Genomic DNA, 22,470 nt, shown 5'->3' on the forward strand with positions numbered 1-22,470 from the left:
ATCTGATATTTCCTAATTCAGAGCTTGACTTTTCATCCTTAATGTTCTTGTAATGTATTACAGACCATGTCAACTTTAACTTGGATTAATTAAAACAATCCTGGGGCTGTCCTAGTTTACACTGGGTACTTACTGTTCTGGTCCCCAAAGGTCTTCAGAACCCAGTGGAGGCAAAATTAGCCCATAAGCAAGAAAAAGTCCTGCTGCAGCTAGAATCAGGCTTTTGAATATATCTGTGGTAAAAGTCATAGAACGAAACATGTCTTTTTTAAAAAAGGAGAGAAGGCACAAGAACCCTGTTATTGTGATGATGTGTGAGATGGAATAGACTCAGTCTAAATGTGAGAATCCAAAATTAATTAGGTTGACTGCTTGTAGTGAAGAGTACGTTTTCCTTACAAATGGATTAAATTTGTTATGTAACTAGTGAAACACAATGAATATGCAACCTCACCACAACATTTTACACCGTCACTTTTTAGAATAAAATTGCACTTAAAGTCATATTTATTATTTTCATGAAAAACTACAGAAGGAACAAGGTGCCTGATAGTTGTTTTACAGAGCTTTTAGACCTCCATTATGTTGCTCTGGCAGTGTGAGGCCTTAAAGTGAGTACACTATTAAATTAATCACACTTTAAAGAATTAGCTTTTGTTTTAACATTGACATAAAAGCACACTTTCCTACAAGGTGGGTAAATACATTTCTTGATCACACTCTTGATAAAAGGAAACAGACTTCACTGTTTCTTTCACAATATTAACTGAGGCAAAACAAATCTCCATTTCAAATTAAACAATATACATTAAACATTATACAGGTTAATATGAAGTTTTTGTGCTGTGCTGGTATTGCATTTTGGAACATATTTGTTATAATTTCATCAGTGAACAGCAGCTGAATGTTTCTGTTTCATCAGACATTGAGATGCTTTAAAAAAATAAGCAGATTTCTGATGGAAACTTGTAAGATAACAGCATCCCAGTATTTAGACATCAGTAATATAAAAAGGTTTCAGATAACAATGTTAGACATTTCTGCCTCATCTTGATTTTTTTTGTCAGTCAGTGTCCAATGAATCATGATGTTTGATAAACAAGGATTAGTTACACAGTTTGAGCCATAAAATGCAGGGTAGAGGAGGGGAAAGAATGGGCATGTCAAAACACTCAGGCTACGTCTACACTGCAGGCTTTTTGCGCAAGAACTGTTTTGCACAAGAGTTCTTGTGCAAAAGATCTTCCACAAGAATGTATCCACACTGCCATGTGCTTTTGCGCAAGAGATGTGCTTTTGCGCAAGAGTGTCCATGGCAGTGTGGACGCTTTCTTCCACAAGAAAGCTCTGATGGCAATTTTAGCCATAGGACTTTCTTGCACAAGAAATTCGTGTTGCCTATGTACACTGCCTTCTTGTGGAAGAGCTCTTGCGCAAGAGGGCTTATTCCTCGTGGGGAGAGAAATAACTCTTCCGGAAGAAGCCCTATTTTCTGATGCTGTACTGTAAATTTACTTGCGCAAGAACACGCGTGCAGTGTAGACGTAGCCTCAGAGCCATGTTTGCTAAGAAAGGAGATTAAGTACTGTCTGGTCATACAAATATCACTAACATGAGTTACTGAAACATGGGTATTACTCTAGTAAACAAGATAATTAGCATGTCAGTATCCTCAAAATATGATCATGATGTTAACTTGCTGTGCTCATTACTGAAAGATAAGGGGTGCAGTTTGAACCTCTCTGGTCAGGGAGTCTCTGGTCTGGCAACATCTGGGGGCAGGAGGGCAGTGGCCAGGAGTGAAACTGGGAACCTGGTGGCTGAGGACAGTGGCTTGGGGGCAGGGAGCCTGGTGGCAGGGGCCAGACCAACAGGGGAATCTATATTTAAATAATTTTATCAATTTGGATGTGTATAATTCATCTGAATGGACTAATGTAGTCAGATGGCCAAATAAGATTTTTGTTGTTGCACATTGAACCTCTCCAGTGCGGCACCCTCAGGACCTGACAGGCGCTGAACCAGAGAATTTGCCGAACCACAGGAGGTCAATAATGTCTAGCAGCATTACTAATGCTTCCACTGCTTACTTGGCTCATAGAAGACATTTAAGAATAAATTAGAGCTAAATAACAGCACAGAACACTGAGAGCCAGGCCTGGTGGCAGTAAACAAACTTTATGGGACTGCAGGAAAGTTTGCCACGCCCATGGTAAGCGAACATCCAGCTAATTAAAATCTTGCCAGACCACCAATGTTGCCAGGCCAGAAAGTGCCGGACTAGAAAGGTTCAACCTGTACTATCCCAATTGGACAATAGCACAATATGGGTACGTCTAAACTAGCTCATTAGTTCGAGCTAGGTAGGGTAATGAGGGCAAGCAGAGTTGCAAATGAAGCCTGGGATTTAAATATCCCAGGCTTCATTTGCATGTCCCTGGGCGCCACCATTTTTAAATGCCCCTTAGTCCGAACTCCCTGCCCGCGGCTACATGCGGCACAGAGTAGGCAGTTCGAATTAAAGATCCTAATTCGAACTACCGTTACTCCTCATTCGGACTAAGGGGGATTTTAAAATGGCGGCATCTGGGAACATGCAAATGAAGCCCGGGATATTTAAATCCCAGGCTTCATTTGCAACTCTGCTTGCCCTCATTACCCTACCTAGCTTGAACTAACGAGCTAGTGTAGACATACCCAAAGATACAGATTTTTTAACAGAGAGGGCAATTATCTATTGAAATAACTTACCAAGGGTTGAAGAAGAAGTGGGTTGTGCCCACGAAAGCTCATGATACTATCTATATATTTTTTGGTTAGTCTCTAAGCCTATGTCTACACTGGACGCTTCTTGCACAAGAACATCTTGCGCAAGGGTTCTTGTGCAAGAAGTCTTGTGCAAGAACATGTCCACACTGCCATGTGCGAGATGTGCTTTTGCGCAAGAGCATCCATGGCAGTGTGGACGCTCTCTTGCGCAAGAAAGCTCTCATGGCCATTTTAGCCATAGGGCTTTCTTGTGCAAGAAACCCCTGCCGCGTGTCCATACTGCCCTCTTGCACAAAAGCTCTTACACCTGTTAGAAAAGAGCGTAGCTCTTGTGCAAGAATCCCTCTCTTACCACACTTTACTGTAAATCTACTTGCCCAAGAGCGAGTGGGTAGTGTGGATGCTCTGCAGAAGAACAGCCGTTCTTGCACAATAACCCCCCCAGTGTAGACATAGCCTATGGGTACGTCTACACTTATTTCAAAATAGGCTAGTCCGGAAGAAATTCTCAGAAATAGCTTATTTTGAAATAGCACATCTACAACTACAATTCTGAGGCTTCCCTAATGTGGATGTGCTATCTCAATTTAGAGCCCCGGGAGGCACTGGAGAATAGTTAGTTTGAGAGGGCCTGGGAAGAAGCTATTTCAAAATAGCAGCAGTGGAGCATCCACACTACAGCTATTTTGACACAGCTATTTCGGAATAGGCATTATTCCTCATGGAATGAGGTTTTACAGAAGTTGGAATAAGCCATCCGTTATTTCGAATTTATTTTAAAAAATGGAATTGCGTTATTTAAAAACGTCATTTATTTTGAAATAACTGTGCTGTGTAGATACACCCTAAGGTGCTACATGACCACTGTTGTTTTTTACGTTGTTTTTTTTTTAGTTACAGACCAACATGGTTACCCCTCTGAGATTTTTATGAAGGGTCAATGGAAATATTTCATATAAAATGCATGGTGAATGAGCGTATGGATCCAGGCATCAATCATTACCAACTACTAATAATTTTAAATAGTCAGTAAAATTAACCTTTTAGAAAATCTTTTCTTTCCTCAGAATGTGTGCTACCACTGTTAAAATGACACTATTTTTGTATGTGTAAAATCTGAGTATTTATTTGATAAAATCAAAATCAATTTTTCACCAGAACATTTCAAACATACTGGCCAATACAAGTTTTCCCCCTTTGTACTCTCCTTGTACTCCCAAACAGTAAAACTTTTCCTTAAACTCTAAAAAAAAAATCACATTCGTGCAGTCCCTAGAGACTATACTTTAAATCCATTTCTCATGCCTCATTTGATTATTTAAATGAAACTAGGAATACAAAGAGATAAATATTATTACATTTTTATTCTGTTGATATGCAGTTTCATTGCTATGCTAATTGTGTTGTTAATTTTCTAATATTACTAATTATAATTTGGATAGATTTTAGTAATTAACTCAAAATTTTGAAAACATATTTTTATAGTCAGTAAATAATGCTGGTAATATTTCTGCAGGGTATTTAATTAGGAGGTCCTGCTCTTGAAATAGCTGAGCATATACGTCTTAGATGCTAAAAGGGCTTTTTGCCACTTTCATTTAGCAAAACAAAAGAGTATTCAGACCCTTGAGTACCATAAAATAATATAGTTACACATAAATTAGCAGAGTTAAAATCTGAAATTCTCATAAAGCTGTATATTATCATCATGAGTGAAATCCTGTATCCATTGAAGTCAAGGATTTCACCCATGACACTGTGTTCACAATGTAGCAAATACATAAAGCTAATTTTAAAAGATTTGGATTTGTGACAGAAACCAACATAATCCAAGTTAACGTTGGCATTGTCTGTAATTTGCAGCATTTTTTTTTTAAGTGTAACAGTAGGAACAGGATGAGGTTTACCTTGCTTGTAAACTATATGAAAAATTTCTACAGGCAGATAGACATTTTCATTTTGAGGTAACCACCCACTCGAGCAACAAATCATCTGGATGAGGAAGTCATATTTAAGCAAGACTTCCTCCTTCCTTTCTGTAAAAAATAAGCACTTGTCTGCTACAAGACAACAGACATGTTCTTCTATATTTTGAAAATAAAAGGAAAAGTTCCCATGAAATTATATAGATTGCAATCTTATCACCCTTGAAAACTCTGCAAAAGCTAAAAGGTCAGTATTTAGTATGTTATATTTTATAATATTAATAAGCATTCAATTAAATTACTTCCAATGGTATTTTCAATTAAACAACCTGTTCAAAGCAACAGTCTGTGCATGGTAGTGCTGATTTCTCTTTATTATGCTTTTTGATGGATGGTGAATAGTTTAATGGTTAGTTAAATAGTTCACAATAATTCCTATGTGTTACAATGGCAGACTATTACTTTATATATGTGTAGTACTATACCTTTGAACACAATGAACAATGACATTTGGATCTATTTCATCACCATAATAGCACCTTTATGTTTATGAGCACGTGAGTATTTCCATTATACAATTTTGTTTTCAGAGGTAAGTATCTTAAACATAAATATCACTGTGCTATATCTCATCATACAAATCTGCAGCTCAGAAGGAAAATCTAGTTCAAATTGGGTCAGCCATTTTTAGTTTACATGTATTTAAGATGAGTTTAATAATTTAATCTGCTTTTTTCAGATTCCTGTTTTAAAAGTAAGATTTTCCAAGTGCATAGTCTATAAAATGAACTTATTTCTCTGTGATTTCAAGGTAATAAATCAAACTGATTGACTAACTGAACTTTAAATAACTGGCTATTCTGAATGTGCAATGAACAGTGGTTGACAAAGACTGAAAGAGCAGTGAGAACTCTCATCTCTCTCTCTATATATATACTAGCAGATATACCCGGCAGTGCCCGGGTCCTTCAGGGCAGGGAGCTGGCAGTGGAGGGGCGGGGTGGGAGTCAGGGAAGGGTCTTGTGGATATGGGGGAGCAGGTGCAGGAGGCTGCGCCGTGGGGTGCAAGTGTGAGGGTTGGGGGGTTGAGAGTCCCACCCAGCATGGGCCTTTTCTCTCCCCTAACCTCCTCCTGGCTGACAGGGACATTTTCTCTCCCCCAACCCTCCCTCCCCCAGCTCCCAGGGGCAATTTATCACCCCTAGCCCCCCAAAGGCCCACTCAAAGACAGACAGGCACACTCTACAATCTAACATTTATATCTGTTTTTGAGTCTGGTTGTTCAAGATCTCCTCTTAAATGATAAGAGCTAGGGCCACCAAATTTGGTATGCAGCTTCCTTTTCTCCTAACTTAAAGCAAAGTGAGGGTTTGGTTGTACAAGGAAAACCAGAAGCCCAGGGAAAAGGACAGTTTTCCATAACATGCAAAGGGTAGGGTTACCAGATGGTTTAAAAAAAAAACAAACAGATACACTAGATCTCAGATCGCGGGGAGGTGGGGGGGAGAGAAAGGGAGGAACCAGCCAGGATGGGGGTTGGGAGGATTGGGGCTGGCCGGGGGAGATCGGGGGCGGACCGGCCGGCGGGAAGCAGGGCTGGCCGGGAGGGGGAAATGGGGAAGGGGAGCAGGGGAGGAGAGAATTGGCTGGCGGGGAGCAGAGCTGGCCCAGGCGCACACAGGTCCTGTGGTGCTGCTTGTCCCTTGCACGGTCCTGGCAGGGCGCACAAGCGAGTCTGGCCCTGGGGTTTCCATCCCGCCCCAGCTCCGCCCCCTCCCCCCTCACTGCGTAGTTGCATACTGCCTGGCTGGTAGACACGCTCACACTGCGTGAGTGTGTCTACCAGCCAGGCAGTACACAATTATGTACTAATACTCATAATAATAAAATTAACGTAATTAGAAAATACCGGACATTTATGTGTCCGGTATTTTCTCTATTTATTTACTGGACAGAAAGCTCAAATGCCAGACTGTCCAGTTCCAAACTGGACACCTGGCAACCCTAGTAAAGGGTGGGACACAGAGAGGAGGGACGCAATATGAGATTAGCCACTGGGGAGCAGCAAACGTCCAGTGCCTCTCTGCAGGATTGATTTTCCCCTTCTAGCCACTGATGGACCTATCCTCCATAAATTTATTTATGTTATAGATTGGGCCTTCGCAACATCCCCCAGCAATGAGTTCCACAGGTTTATTGTGCATTATGTGAAGAGTTTGTATTGTGCATTTTATTTTTGTTTTTAACTTGCTGCCTATTAATTTCATTGGTGAGTCCTCATTCTTGTATCATGTGAAGGACTCTTCCATATTTGCTTTGTCCTCACCATTCATGACTTTATATTCATCTATCTTATTCCTTCTTAGTCATCTCTTTTCCAAGCTTAAAAGTCCCAATCTTTTTAACCTCTCCTCATATGAAAGATGTTCCACATCCTTAATCATTGTACTACTCCTTCTTTGTACTCTTTTTCTAATTCTAATATTTTTGGGGGGGTTTTGAGATGGGGAGACCAGAACTGCATGGAGTGTGGCTATATTGTGGATTTATATAGTGGCATTGTGATATTTTCTGTGGTATTATCTACCTCTTTCCTACTGGTTCTCAATATTCACTCAGGTTTTTTTTTTTTAATTTCCACTGTACATTGAACAGAGGTTTTCAGTGTCCTTTTCACAGTGTCTCCAAGATCTCTTTCTTGAGTGGTAACAGCTTATTTAGACCCCATCATTTTGTATATAAAGTTGGAATTATGTTTTCTAATGTGCATTACTTTGCATTTATCAACAATGAATTTTGTCTGGCTTTTTGTTGCCCAGTCACCTAGTTCTTTGAGATTTCTTTGCAACTCTTCTGAGTTCACTTTGGACTTAACTATATTGAGTAATTATGTATTGTCTGCAGATTGTTACCTTACAGTTTATCCCTTTTTTCAGAAAATGTATACTGAACCACACTGATCCCTATACAGATCCTAGGGAATACCACTCTTTATCTTTTTTCATTCTGAGAATTGGCCAGTTATTCCTGCCCCTTATTTTCTATTTTTTAACCAATTGCTAATCTACCAGAGGACTTTCCCTTGCATCTTATTACTTTGTTTAGCAGTCTTCGGTGAGGGACCTTGTCAAAAGTTTTCTGAAAATCCAAGTATACTATATCCACCTGGAATAGTGATAGAAATGTAGCCGTGTTAGTCTGGGGTAGTTGAAGCAAAATGCAGGACAATGTAGCACTTTAAAGACTAACAAGATGGTTTATTAGATGATGAGCTTTCGTGGGCCAGACCCACTTCCTCAGATCAAATAGTGGAAGAAAGTAGTCACAACCATATATACCAAAGGATACAATTAAAAAAAATGAACAAATATGAAAAGGATAAATCACATTGCAGAAGAGGAGGGGGATGCGGGGGGGGGGGAGGGAAGGAAGGAAGGTAAGTGTCTGTGAACTGATGATATTAGAGGTAGGGAGAGTGGGATGTTTGTGAGTTAATGGTATTAGAGGTGATAATTGGGGAAACTGTCTTGGTAATGGGTGAGATAGTTCAAATGTTTGTTAAGTCCTTGTTGGCAAGTGTCGAATTTTAATATGAATGACAGTTCAGAGGATTCCCTTTCAAGTGCAGATGTAAAAGGTCTTTGTAGCAGAATGCAGGTGGTCAAGTCATTGAGAGAGTGTCCTTTCTGGTTAAAATGGCAAGAAACTGTTTTCTCTTTGTGATCTTGTCTGATATCTGTTTTGTGGGCATTAATCCTTTGGCGAAGTGTCTGAGATGTTTGTCCAATGTACATAGCAGACGGACACTTTCGGCACATGATAGCATAGATTATATTTCTGGATGCGCAGGAATATGTGTTCTTGATCTTATAACTCACTTGGTTAGGTCCAATAATGGTATCAGCAGAATGAATATGTGGACAAAGCTGGCAACGGGGTTTGTTGCAAGGGAAGGTACCAGGGTTGGTATTAGTGTGGTATGTCCTGTGGTGTATATCCACCTGATCATTCTTGTCCTGTGGTGGTATAACCACCTGATCATTCTTGTCCACATCTGTTGATGCCCCTCAAAGAATTCAAATTCCTCAAAAAATAGATTAGTGAGGCATCATATTCATCTATGTGTCTGACTAGGGATGTAAGCGACTAGTTGACTATCTGACAAGCACATGCTTATCAGGTAGTCGAGTAGAGACTCAACTTGTCGCTTCTCCTACCCCCATTCGCTGCCTCTATCAGAGAGAATTTATGCTCCTTCCTATTTTTCCCCATATGATTTTATTTACAGTTTTTAAAGAATGCCTTTTTGCCTCTGACCCAGAGATGGGCAATAAAATGGTGGAAGTTAGCCAGAGATAGCCCCTGATGGCCTGCCACTGCTGTATTTACCTGCATCTCCACAAGTACAGGCAATTGCAGCTTCCGTTGTCCACGAATCTCCGTTCCCAGACAATGGGAGCTGCAGGAAGTGGTGGGGACCAGGACACGGCTTCCTGCAGTTCCCATTGATCAGAAATGCCAATCCATGGTGATCAGGAGCTGCAATTACCTGTACCTGCAGAGACGCAGGTAAATACAGCACTGGTGGCCCACAAGGAGCTAACCCTGGTGAACTGGATCTGGCCTTGTATTTGCCTGCCACTGTTCTAACCACTTCTTTTTTGCTTTGTTCTTTAGCTCTGATGGCACTTTTTTTGGTCTTCTTCTTATGTTTTTTTAATTGGGATATACATTTTGTTTGAACCTCTATTACAGTACAGTAAAACCTGCACTATCCGGCACTTAACTATCTGGAAAACTTTAGAACCCCGAAAATTTCCTAGGGGTTCAGCATGGTGTGGCGCTTTAATACAGTTGGTATGAGGCTGGGTGCAGCCTTGCAGCACGCCGCTATGATCCGGCCGACCGGGAGCTGGGCTGGGCTGGGCAGCTGGCAGCCCCTGTGGCGCAGGGGTCACAGCTCCAAAAAGGCTGAATTGGTAAATATCTAAAATTTGAGTTTTACTATTATTGTCCATTGGTTTTTCCTAGGTTGATGGGACCCTCAGATAACTGGAATTTTTAGATAACCAGAACACCCTAATCCCCACGCGTGCCAGATAACACAGGTTTTACTGTATTTTGAAAATGCTTCCATGTAGCTTGCAGGTATTCCACTTTTGTGACTGCACCTCTCACTGCATCAGGGACTTGATCCAAAATGTTCTGAAGCTGATGGACTTTGAATCAGGCCCTTGCTAAGAAGAACAGAGAGTTGTGTGGAATCTTGCTTGCCCAAGCCATGGAGCAGAGGAAGCTCTCACTTAGCATTTTCAGTACAGCTGGAGGCACTGCCTTCTCTAAAGTTCTGCTAGGTGCTTTTTGCAACCTTGTAAACTTCTATGGACACAGCAGATTGCAAGAGAGTCAATAAAGGAATTTCCCTACTTCTAGGTACAGCACTGCATAATTGTGCACAAATGTCCTTAAATAATGAGGAAGTGAGAACCAAGCAGTCTGCAGTAGCTCCAACTTCCTAAACATACTGTAGCAGTTCTCTCTCAATAACATATTTTACTAATGTTTTAATTTTGCTGCTGGAATGGGAGTTGTGACTTTTTAAAGTAGCCATCTATATCCGTGGTCCCCAACACGGAGTCCGCGGGCGCCATGGCGCCCGCGGGGGCATTTCAATGCGCCCGCCAGGTGCTCAGGGCTGGCCTGGCCCCGGGCACATGGCGCACAGGCGCTTGCGGGGGGAGCGCGCTTGGCGGGGGGAGCGCCGGGCGCGCGGCACTCGGCGGGGGCGGGCGCCGGCCCCGGGCACGCGGCGGGGGGGGAGCGCCGGCCCCGGGCACTCGGCAGGGGGAGCGCCGGCCCCGGGTGCGCGGCACTCGGCGGGAGGGGGGGAGTGCCGGCCCCGGACGCCTGGCACTCGGCGGGGGGAGCGCCGGCTCCGGGCGCGCGGCCCTTGGAGGGGGCCCTGCCCCCGGGCGCGCGGCTATGGGGGGGCCCCCGCCCCCGGGCGCGCAGCTGGGGGGTGCCCGCCCCCAGGCATGCGGCAAGGGGGGGTCCGCCCCCGGGCGCGCTAGTATCCCCGCCCCCTGGCGCCCGGCGGGCAAACGGCCACGCCCCCTGGCGCCCGACAACCTCAAAAGGTTGGGGACCACTGATCTATATTATTTGTTTTTCTGATTTAGCCAAATTGTTAGCAAAAAAATGTTCCTCTCACGTAACTGATCAAACACAAATCCCTGAGAAAGTCATTGCAAGTTTTTAGAACTTTTCATCACAATATTATAAATAATTATTTATATTATAATAGTGGTCAAGGATGCTAATTTGAAGCTGTATTGCATTACTTTCACATAGAATCTGGAGGCCTATTATAATAAGCTCTCTGTTAATGTGTGGATGAAATCCTTACACACACACAAATCCAGATACAGAGAGTTTACAAATCTAGATTTGTGACAAGACATAGCACAAAGCACAGAGCTGAAATAAAAAAGCAAGGGTGACAAGAGGAACACTCTGGTACCTAATAAATAGAAGACTCAGTAATTTACCTGCCTCCCCATTGTCAGATTCAGGAGTTTATCTGTGATGCAGTAGAAGGTGTCACTTCCAGTTTAGGTAGACATAAAAAACCTGACTGAGCTAGCATGCTAAATAACAGCAGATACTAGATATGGTACAGGCATCAGTTGAGCCAGCTGCCCACAAACCAGGAATCTCAGATGGGATTGTATGTATTTGGGCAGCTATCCTGAGCTACTGTCTATGCCGCCACAACTAGACTGCTTAAGCTAGTGTGTGTAGGTCTAATTAAGCTGGAAATTACACTGCCATCGGTAGTGTAGATGTACCACTGTAGGCACCATAGCAGAGGTGAGTCTCCTGAAAGGACTTAAGAAGTGCATTTATACTACAGTAATACATTTAATTCATTAACGTTTCACCTGCACTCCCGAGCGGTGGCTAAGACCAGCTGGGAAGGACTGGCCATTTAATCTTGGGGGTGAACTCTCCTGAACCAGCAATCTGGCTCTTTTCACTCAAAGGCTTCCAGAATTTGTTCCTCTCAACAACTGCTCTGTGACCAAGTCCAGAAAACATTAAGGAACAAACAAAAGGTAAAATCCTGGCCCCACTGAAAGCAATAGCAAATATCCATTGACAATGATGGATTGAGAATTTCACCTAAAATTCACCTGTTGTTTGATATAAGTAGCACTTTTATTGGCAGCTACAGCATTCTTTTATTGCTGTCCCTTATGGAAGGGATATCTGTATATCATATCTGTTTCTTTCACTTCATACATAAGCACTTAGTTGTTGAGGAATTAGTAGCTCTGAAAGCTTCAGACTACTGACATCAATGAGAATCTTTTCATTTATCTCAATGGGCATCAGATTAAGTCCTAATTCAATAAGTAATAAATAATTATCTAGAATGGACTTTGGGAGACTTCTAAAGTTCTTAGTGTGTCTGATGAGAAGTATATGATTTTGTATTTCTTCAGCAACAGTTTCACAATGGACCTAGATCAGCACGACACAGCAGATCAGTGGGAACCTGTCACTGACATGTCAACATGTTCTGCAGCCGCTGAGTCCGATGAAGAACAAGATGAAACCAATGCTGAAATTTCATGTCAAGTGAACAATGAAAATCTAGAAACGGCCACTTTCTCAGGTTAGGACTGACCACTCATTCTACTCCTTTTTCATGGAGCTATCATTCTTACATGTCTCATGAGTTAAAAACTGTGTACTTGATTCATTTCTGCATTGCTACAGTTTGACATTGGCATCATTGTGTTGAACTTAAAGCTACATAGGAATCAAGTACTGGCTTGCTTGCTCTCTCTCACTCAGGCTACGTCTACACTGAGTTTTTTGCAGAAGAGGAATGCAAATGGAGCACTTATTTGCATATCTCACACTCTCATTTGCATATCTTCTTCCGATCCTTTTTATGGAAGAGGTTTTTGCACTAAAAAGCTCTGTGTACATGGGGCCATTTGTCTGAAAAAAATAACCCCTTTTGAGCAAGAGCCTGTAAACCTTATTTTTTGAGGAATAAGGGATCTTCTTGTTCTGACAAATGGCCCCATCTACATAGGGATTTTTATCGGAAAAACCTCTTCTGCAAAAAGAATCGGAAGATATTCAAATGAGAGCGTGAGATATGCAAATGAGCACTCCATTTGCATTTCCTCTTCCGCAAAAAAACCCACAGTGTAGACGTAGCCTCATTCATTCACACACATATACTTTTCCTTTCAAAAGTCTTCTTCAAAAACTTATTCTGTTCTAAGCTGCACAGGAGTGACCAAAATTAGTGATAGAAATGTAGCCGTGTTAGTCTGGTGTAGCTGAAACAAAATACAGGACTATGTAGCACTTTAAAGACTAACAAGATGGTTTAATAGGTGATGAGCTTTCGTGGGCCAGACCCACTTCCTCAGATCAAATAGTGGAAGAAAATTGTCACAACCATATATACCAAAGGATACAATTTAAAAAAATGAACACATTTTGATTTGTCCTTTTCTTCCACTATTTGATCTGAGGAAGTGGGTCTGGCCCACGAAAGCCCATCACCTAATAAACCATCTTGTTAGTCTTTAAAGTGCTACATAGTCCTGTATTTTGTTTCAAAATTAGTGGTGACTCTTGGCTATCCTATCTACTATATATTTGAGAGAGTCTGTCTGTGAGTCTGTCTGTCTGCTCATTCAAGAATTCCTCCTAAATGGTAAGAGCTAGGACCACCAAATTCAGTATGTAGCTTCCTTTTATCATAACTTAAAGCAAGGTAAGAGTTTGGTTGTGCCAGGAATGGGATTGCTTCTCAGAAACCATAAAGAAAAGAGATAGAATCGCTAGGAACATGAAAGCGGCTGGCTGCTGCCCCAGCCCTGAGCCTTCCATCCCCCAGATGCCTGGACGGGAGGGCCAAGAAGGCCAAATCTGATTTGTTTGGGGATGTTGCTGGCTGTTCACCTTTGTCAGGGAGAAAGGGGAAAGTGCTCAGTTTGCTGCATTCCTTACTCTGGCTGGGGAGTGCTGGGGAAAGATGAATCTGGACCTGTCTCAGATGAAAGACGTGCACCCCTTCCCTGGCTGTGCCTGCTGGAGTTTAGCGGTCATGGAGAGATGCTACTCATCTAGCCCCAAGCTGTTGCATTTAGAGGCTGGGGTTGTCCTCTCTTCCTGAGGCAGCCTGCATACTGAACTCTTCATTCCCAACCCCACCCCAGAGCAATGATTTACATGAAAAAAACAACAACAATGAATTGATATAAGGGCCTGAGAAATGCTGGGTAAATCTTCTAGTATAGGTTTGACCTCCCTGATCTGGCACCCTCGGGACCTGACTGGTCCTGAATGAGGGGATTTGCCAGACCAGGGGAGGTCCCTCCTCTCCTGACCCGGGATGCCACCAGGTTAGGGCTCCAGCTCTCCCCTGCTGCTGCCCCAACCCCCTGGGGCTCTGTAGATGCCACCCGCCCTGCTGCTGCCAGGGCTGTAGTGCCATGGCCGGAGCTCTGCAGCTGGGGCCAAGCTCCATAGCCGCCTGGCTTGGAGGCTAGGGCCAGAGCTCAATGGCAGCCGCTGGAGCCAGAACTCCCCACTGTGCCGCCCGTCCGGTCCCCCCTCACACACCCTTTACACACTGGGGCTCTCTACTGAGTTGCCAGTGCCTCCTACGGTGCTTCTGCCTCTCTGTTCCTAGGCTCTGTGGTCCAGGAACATCCACGCTCAGTGCCAGACTACAGATTTTGCCGGACCAGGGAGTCCCGGTAAAGGGAGGTACAACCTATATGAAATAAATTGGTTCTTGTAGTTTAGTTCTCACATACACCACAAAAATCTGCCAACACATTTTACAGAGAGCAAGGAGAGAAGAGGAATGAAAAGTGAATGACCACTTCATCTTTGGTGGTAGCTTCTTCAGTTCAGGCTGAAGGTACTCTGTGATATGGCCATATGGGGAGGTTTGCTTTGACCTTATGCAATGGCTAAGAATGGCAATGCTTTCAATCATGCAAATACATTTATTGATCACTTTTTAAAAGTATGGATTTTAATTAAAAGAAAACTATTTGGGTTTCTTTCTGCAATGCTGTCATGAACAGCATGCCTCTCTTAAAGCCATACATTTAGGAAAGACTAGGCCAAACCCAGAGAAAGTGAAACTCTTTTAAATAGTATTTTAACCTATTAAATTAAATTTTAACCTAAAGCAGGTTAAAAAAATTCAGTTATGTAAGGGACTTTTTGGGCACCTACAATTTAATGTGAAAAATACAGGTGTTTAGTAATTTCCTTTTTATTCATTTGCAACCATGTATTTCCACTGTTTACAATGCTCAATAATTTGCTATATGTTTGAGAGAGTTTATGCATCTATCTGTCAGTGTGTCCATCCATCCATGTGTGAGTCCATTTACTCAATATCTCCTCCTAAATGGTAAGAGCTAGGACCACCAAATTTGGTATGCAGCTTCCTCTTACCATAACTTAAAGCAAGATCAGGGTTTGATTGACCCAGGACAATGGAATCCAACTATTTCTCCTCAAATGCAGAGCCAGCCCTCAACATTTTGGCACTTGAGGCAGGGAGCAAAAATCATGCCCCCTTGCTTGGGCCAAAACTTTGAAAGTTCTCAATTCTGCCTTCTTCCTGTTCTACTCCTCTCATGGTACTGCAGAGAGAATACATAAGCACCAGCATCAGACACAATTTTCTACACTCTGAGCCATAGTGGCGCCCTTCCTCCCCCCCCCAGTCTGGCACCTGAGGCGGCCACCTCAGTTTGCCTCATGGTAAGGCCAACCTGCTCAAATGGAAGGGGAGGGTTATGATAACAGGGACAATTATATCTGTGAATGACCATGGGGGGCAGCAAGTGCCCACCACTTTGTGCCTGTTGTGCATCCCTCTCCTGCCCCACCCTCTAGCCCCAGGGAGAAGCTGGTGGGCAGGCTGTGTGCCCCCATCCCTGCTCAGACTGGCAGGGGCTTCCACCCCACACACACACACACACACACACACACACACACCTCTCACTCTTGGGAGAAGCTGGCAGGTGGGCCATGCTGCTTCTATACCCCTCATACACACACCTTCCAACTCTCTGTCCCGAATCCTGCACCTGCACCCCCTGCCCTGAGCCTCCTACCCCTACCTGAGCCACTCAGAAGTCAGAACCCTGACTTCTGCACCGTCCCTCCAAGCCCCCCAGCTCCTGCTTGATTCCTGTACCTCCCCCCCCCCACACACACACACCCTCAGCCCCTTGCCCTGAAGGACCTGAGCAATGCCAGGTAAGTCTTCTAGTTTGCTAATTATGTTCCAGGTCAAGATATGCCCATAGAAAACAGCAGTTGTAGTGATGTCACACATTATCCTCATTGTGCTAGTTCACCTGAGTAAAATTATTAATACTGGATTCCAAAGAGAGGGAAGTGTGCTTCAATGCTAAAAATCTAGTCCAGATTTCTGGTAAGCTATTTTCCCAATCTATCATACACCATTTTTACCTTTACAGCAAATGACATTCTGGCTTTGGTTATGACCTAGCTACTGTGATTTAGGTTGTAGCTTGTACCAAGTGCCCACAAAAAGGAGCTGGGGCAATAAGAACTCTCTTTTGTGCTCCTGAACAGGCTACCTGGAACCAATAGAAAGGACAAAGTATGAATGGAGCCTTGGTTCCATACCCCCCCACACTGCACTTCAGTCAACAATGCAGAGCACATGAGCAGGTGCAGGGGGTTTCAGACTTTGCTACAGATCTGAACCAGATATGTAGGACTGCTTCCCTTTCTCCTCTTCCCCCCCCTGCCCATCAAGACGTAAACAGAAGGGCAGGGTGACGCAGATGCATGTCTGAGTCATGACCTCCCTGTGGCTACATATACTCTACAAGTCTACAATATGCTTGCAGGATATTTTTTTTCACCGTGTTTTCTTCAGGCAAAGTTGTTGTCATCAGGACTGTACTTATAAGCTTTACTAACAAATCTTCATACTTTGTGGTGAACTAGATGAGTTTAATTTTGTGTAATCTGTTTATTTCTTCCCATTTCAGAGCAGCGTAATGTTCACAATTAGATGATCTCCAGTGATTCCGATTAGCTGTGAGCTGCCTTATTTTATCACTCTCAGTAGCAGGAAAGGCCTGAGGCCAGCTGCAGCAGCTGGTGCTCTAGGCGGAATGCACGATTGGCGCCCCCTCCTGCTCAGCCGTCAATGGCCGTGATGTAACCACGGGGTGCCCCGGCGTCCTGTGATGTCATCATTGGGCACCCGGGCCAGTGGCACCCTAGGCAACTTCCTAGTCTGCCTAGGCTCACAGGCTGCCCCTGCTCAGTAGTAATGATGTAAACATTCATGCAGTATGGTATCAGAAATTCACATCTCCACTTGCATGGCAAATGTACACTGATTTCCTTGCAAATGCATTAGCTGTAACATGAGATATTCAATATGTTGTTTTAGATACCAGTAACTCCCCAAATCTCAACTCCACAATGACAACTAAGCAGCTTCAGGAACACTGGAGGAATGAGAAACGCCGCTGCAGACAAGTTAAACTCCTTTTTGAAATCCCATCAACCAGAATTGTAGAACAATACTTTTCTAAATATGTGGTAAGATAACAATTGAATATGTAACATAATTTCATTCATGGGGACAAGGGGGAGGAGGGGTTACACCGCGTAAGTCTTTACCCGAAAGCCTCACTCAAGGTCAAATTTTGCACCCCCTGTTCACATAGGGATAAGTATCTACTCTGAGAATAAGGTAGTACATAAAGTAAGCCTGGTTGGCGGAATTTTGCCTTAAAAAAAAGCCCTTCAACAAACAGTTCATAAAGGCTGGATCAGTGAGGGGAAAACATTAACTGGGCTAGCAACTTGTAGGCCCCGTCTACGTTATTATTACCTGTATTATTATAGCACACAGCAGCCCCAGTCCTGGTCCAAGATTCCATTGTGCCGGACACTGTATAAACAGAACAAAAAGACCGTTTCTGCCCCCCAGAGGGTATGTCTACACTACAGGACAAGGTCGAATTAAGATACACAACTTCAGCTACGTTCATTGCGTAGCTGAAGTCAAAATACCTTTAACTCAACTTTTGGCACTGTTCATAATGCAGGAAGTTGAAGGGAGAACACTCTCCCTTCGACTTCCCTTATTCCTCATGGAAGCAGGACTACTGGCATCGACTAGAGTGCCGCTTTCCGTTTGATTTAGCATGTCTTCGCTAGACCCGCTAATTCAAATCCAGGATGATCTGGCTTTTTTTTTTATGTTTACTAAATTCATGTTGCTATCAAGGTCAGTGAAAAATCAAGGGAAATTTATTCTTGAGTACTGTTAAACTGTGAATGATTGATAAAAATGTTTCTGCTAGAGATTGCTAAAGGATGTTGGATAGCAAACGTTGTTTTAGAAATGTGGCATTCACTTCTGTAGTCTTTTTATAAAGTGGTAGGCTTTGCATAATAGGACAATGATTTAGAGAAAAATCTCTCTGGAGTTGCTCCGTCTCATTTTTGCATATACCAAATGTACCCTCCAGCTCTCTCCCCCTCCTGCAGAGAAATCCCCAGAAATATCTGATACAAATATTTCTAACAGTTATAACCAATGAAATATAAACGTCTTACATTCAGTATTAGGCCTGGGAAATCCATTCCATTTGCTATGGATGATTTTTGTAGTAACCATGCTTGTTATAAGGAGTGCAGTTACATGACTGCACCATCAGTTATTTAAAGCAGGAGTGGGGAACCTCAGGCCGGGGGGCCAAATGTGGCCTCTGGCTTGCCTGAGTCTGGCCCCTGAGGTTCTGGTGCTCAAGCTCTCCCACTGCCTCACTGTGGGGCTGAAGCACACAAAATCTACCAGGCTGGATCTCCCTAGGCTCTGATGTGCGAGGGGGATGTGGGGAGTATCTTTCTGCTTCTCATGTCAGTGAGGGAGGGGTTGGGGTTTTTTGTTTTGTTTTTTGTTTGTTTGTTTGTTTGTTTGCTTGCTTGCTTCTCACTTGTGTGCTGCCCCTGACTGATTTTTCTGTGGGTCCATGGCCCCCAACCCAAAAAAGGTTCCCCACCCCTGATTTAAAGCATTCCTTCTAAGGCTTTGTCTACACTTAAAAGTTTAAAGTGCAGCCCTGGCAGTGCTTTAAACTGAAAGTGTGGCCAAGGCACAAGCATGGGAGAGAGCTCTCCCAGCGCTCTATGTAAGCCACCTCTGTGAGGGGAGTAGCTATCAGTGCTAGGAGCGCGGCTTTACAGTGCGGCGCTTTAAAGTGCTGTAACTTGCTGTGGAGGAGGGGGTATGTTTTCACACCCCTGAGCCAGAAAGTTACAGCACTATAAAATGCCAGTGTGGACTTAGCAGTTTACTAGTTTACCAGATTAACCCCCCAAGATACTGAGGGCCTTCTTATTGAAATCAAGCCCCCTAAGGTGCTGCCCTTATATGCAAACTCTAAGGCTGCGTCTACACTGGCATGATTTTGCGCAAATACTTTTAACGGAAAAGTTTTTCCGTTAAAAGTATTTGCGCAAGAGAGCGCCTACACTGGCATGTACTTTTGCGCAAAAGATGTGCTTTTGCGCAAAAGCATCCGTGCCAGTGTAGACGCTCTCTTGTGCAAGAAATTAACGTTGCCTGTCTACACTGGCCTCTTGCGCAAGAATACTTGCGGAAGAGGGCTTATCCCTGAGCAGGAGTGTCAGAGTATTTGCGCAAGAAGCACTGATTTCGTACATTAGAATGTCAGTGTTCTTGCGCAAATACTCGTGGCCAGTGTAGACAGGTGGCAAGATTTTACGCAAAAGCAACCTCTTTTGCACAAAATCTTGCCAATGTAGACACAGCCTAAGCATTAGTAACCACAATCTGAAACGGTAGTGGGGAACCATTGACTGAAGAGAAACATCTCAAAGTCCTTGTTTACATTATATTGCTCTAAGTCTAGCAACTGATGGCCAATCACTGATGTAGCAGAGGTAATCTAGAATGCAAATCAGTTCAATTAGATGTAAATTGGTGCAATTTGCATTGGTGGGGGTTCTTTTTCAAGCCGACAAAATCCACTGGTGTAAATCATGGATTTCCTTGTCTACAATTGCACCTGCCCCAATGTCAATCCTATCAGGGCAAAGTCCCAAAGCAGACAAAGCTAAAGTTTAAAATATATTTGTGAACATTCAGCAAGACCACAGACTTACGTAACAAGACTGAATATTTTTTGCTGCTTGTTTTTTTTTTCCTGTCAGTTGTATAAAATCATTATCATCCAGACAGGCAGTTTTGATGGCAACAAAACTGTCATTGAGCGTCGATACTCAGATTTTGAAAAACTGCACAAAAATCTTTTGAAAGACTTTAATGAAGAAATGGAAGATGTGACCTTTCCCAAAAAGAGCCTGACTGGAAACTTTACAGAGGAAATGATCAATGAAAGAAAATTAGCCTTCAGGGACTATCTGGGCTTTCTGTATTCTATGAAGTATATCCGGAGATCCAAAAAATTTATTGACTTCTTAACAAGACCAGAGATGGAGGAAGCTTATGGCTGCCTAAGAGGAGGCCAATATACAAAAGCTTTGGAAATACTTGTGCAAGTCATCGCTCTGCAGGAAAAATTAACCAAACACTGCCCTGTTTTAATAATCCCTACACTCTGTGCTATAGTCGTGTGTCATAAAGACCTTGAGAACCCAGCAGGTGCCTATGAATATGGAGAGAAGGCTTTACTTCGCCTACAGATGCATGGTGGGCACAGGTATTATATTCCATTGCTAGAGACAATGATCACTTTGGCATATGAACTTGGCAAGGATTTTCTATCCTTGCAAGAGAAACTGGAAGAGATTAAGGCAAAAAGAGATCAAATAAAGGTGTTTTCTCTGAAAGAACTTGCAGTTCGCGAGTATATACAATGAATGCAAGAACAAAATCATTGATTGTATTTCACTGAATAGCAAAAACATCTGAACCTATTCCCATTGAAGTCAATGAAGAATAGGGGCTTTTAAATGGGTTCTTAAAGCAGTTTTGAGTAGAGAATGCAGCTTAGAAATACAGAAAGCAAAAGTTAAGATTCTGATAGCTTTCAATTTTAAAAAATATGGTAAAATATAAAAGGGTCATTATCCCATTTCTCTAAGACAATGTTGTACTTACATTGTTACAAATGATACCTATGCTTACAAAAATGGGAGGTAATTTGTGTGGAAAAACTCTTTTTTTCAGTTTGTTTATTTTTGACTGTACTTTGTGTATAGCCAGTTTCACCTGTATAGTCAATTAAAATGGAACTGTTTGTATAAATAAAGTTATGCAAATGCTTATATATTTACATCATGGGCCTTCTGTTGCTAAAAAAGAACTAACCTTTTGAACAAGGAAGGCGAAAATATTTTCAAAAGAAATTTTCAGGATTTATTATTTAAAGGTCATACTATCAGAAATTAGCTCTTGGGGTTTTTTTCTGCAACTATAATCAAAGCATTGTCAAAAGACTGCTCAAAAATTCCCAGTCATTTTCTCACTTTTAACACCATGGGGTATGTTCCCATTGAAGTCAATGGATTATTTTACAATTTACTTCAATGAGAGGATAAGGTTTACTTTTAATTTCCTTTTAAAAACAGAGTTGATTTCATCCAATTTGCATTGAAACCACATTCCTGTTATTGGCAATTTTTAACACAGCTCTGATCTCAGAGAAAATTCAGACCTCATGCAAAATATCCCTAACGAAAAGGAACTACGGACGAGGTCTGTAAAGGGATCAGCTGGCTAATAAATTGGTAGTCTTTCATTCTAATCAAGCTGCAAGACACATGGTTAGAGAATTTGGTTTAAAGTGTATAATTCATTTTAAAGCCTGGAATAGCATGGGGAAATGTCATGACTTAACTCTGACCTGACAATACCAGCCCTGAAATATGCTAATTCTTCCAAGAGCCCCACCCAGAAGAGAACTTGAACTCACCCTGATCCTGGCATCTCTGTGACAGGTTCTCAAATGGAAGTGGCACAGTGTTTGGGACAAATGGAAATGTAAAATGCAGAGCAATCCACCACTCCTCTACTCTTTTATTTATTTATTTTCCCTCTACAAATGCAATTATTTTTATCTGCTATATATCTGAAGGTATGTCTACACTACAGCGTTATTTTGAAATCTCTTATTTCAAAATAGTTAATTCAAAATAAGTTATTTCAAAATAACACATCTACATACAAAATGCATTTCGAAATAGCATTTTGCTATTTCAAAATAGCGCGTCCACACTGATTGGACGCTGAGTTGAATTTAAGGGCAGCTGAAACCGGTTCTAGCAGGGCATCAGTTCAGTAGTTGCTTTGTGTAGCTGCTGCCTGAGGCTATCTGAGGCTTGTGCTTCAAGGAACCTCCCCCCCCCCCCCCCCCCCGGACAGCCAGTTCTCAGCTTTCCCTGCTTGCTTGCCTATCTCACTGAGGGACAGCAACATATTTTTCTCTCTGTCTGCTTTGGTTTTCCTGACTTGGGACACCACAGCACTCGGCACCATGACCCGGAGCCGCCCCTGGGCACTCTGGTGCTCATTTTGGATGTGTTGCTGCAAGCCCGGCTGCAATTGCTGGAGACTGCCTGGCAGCATCTGCTGCAGCCCAACCCCCAGGCCTTCTTCCCGACCCCCCCTGGGGGCCAGGGAGGAGCAGCAGCAGCACCCAGATGCCAGTGTGCCCCACCGCATCTGGCGTCT

At 42.9% G+C, this 22,470-nt stretch overlaps 1 protein-coding gene across 1 annotated transcript; it reads left to right on the forward strand.

Annotated features, from left to right (window-relative positions):
* The first annotated feature begins 4,783 nt into the window (after positions 1–4,783).
* Positions 4,784–21,065, forward strand: SNX20 (sorting nexin 20). The gene is made up of 4 exons (XM_006121137.5): positions 4,784–4,941; positions 12,200–12,372; positions 17,191–17,342; positions 19,989–21,065. Exons 2-4 carry the CDS (start codon positions 12,213–12,215, stop codon positions 20,655–20,657), a joined length of 981 nt encoding a protein of 326 aa, XP_006121199.1. The 5' UTR covers positions 4,784–4,941; positions 12,200–12,212; the 3' UTR covers positions 20,658–21,065.
* The last annotated feature ends 1,405 nt before the right edge of the window (positions 21,066–22,470 follow it).

This window comes from Pelodiscus sinensis, chromosome 12, assembly GCF_052426305.1.
Source record: "Pelodiscus sinensis isolate ZL-2025 chromosome 12, ASM5242630v1, whole genome shotgun sequence".
In the NCBI taxonomy this organism is placed as follows: Eukaryota; Metazoa; Chordata; order Testudines; family Trionychidae; genus Pelodiscus; species Pelodiscus sinensis.

What these genes read in the sequence shown, in the direction of transcription:
- SNX20 (XM_006121137.5), top strand. Translation starts at nt 12,213, where the DNA reads ATGGACCTAGATCAGCACGACACAGCAGATCAGTGGGAACCTGTCACT. An exon ending in AGAAACGGCCACTTTCTCAG is followed by an intron (nt 12,373 to 17,190) that starts GTTAGGACTGAC and finishes ATGTTGTTTTAG; the next exon opens with ATACCAGTAACTCCCCAAAT. An exon ending in AATACTTTTCTAAATATGTG is followed by an intron (nt 17,343 to 19,988) that starts GTAAGATAACAA and finishes TTTTCCTGTCAG; the next exon opens with TTGTATAAAATCATTATCAT.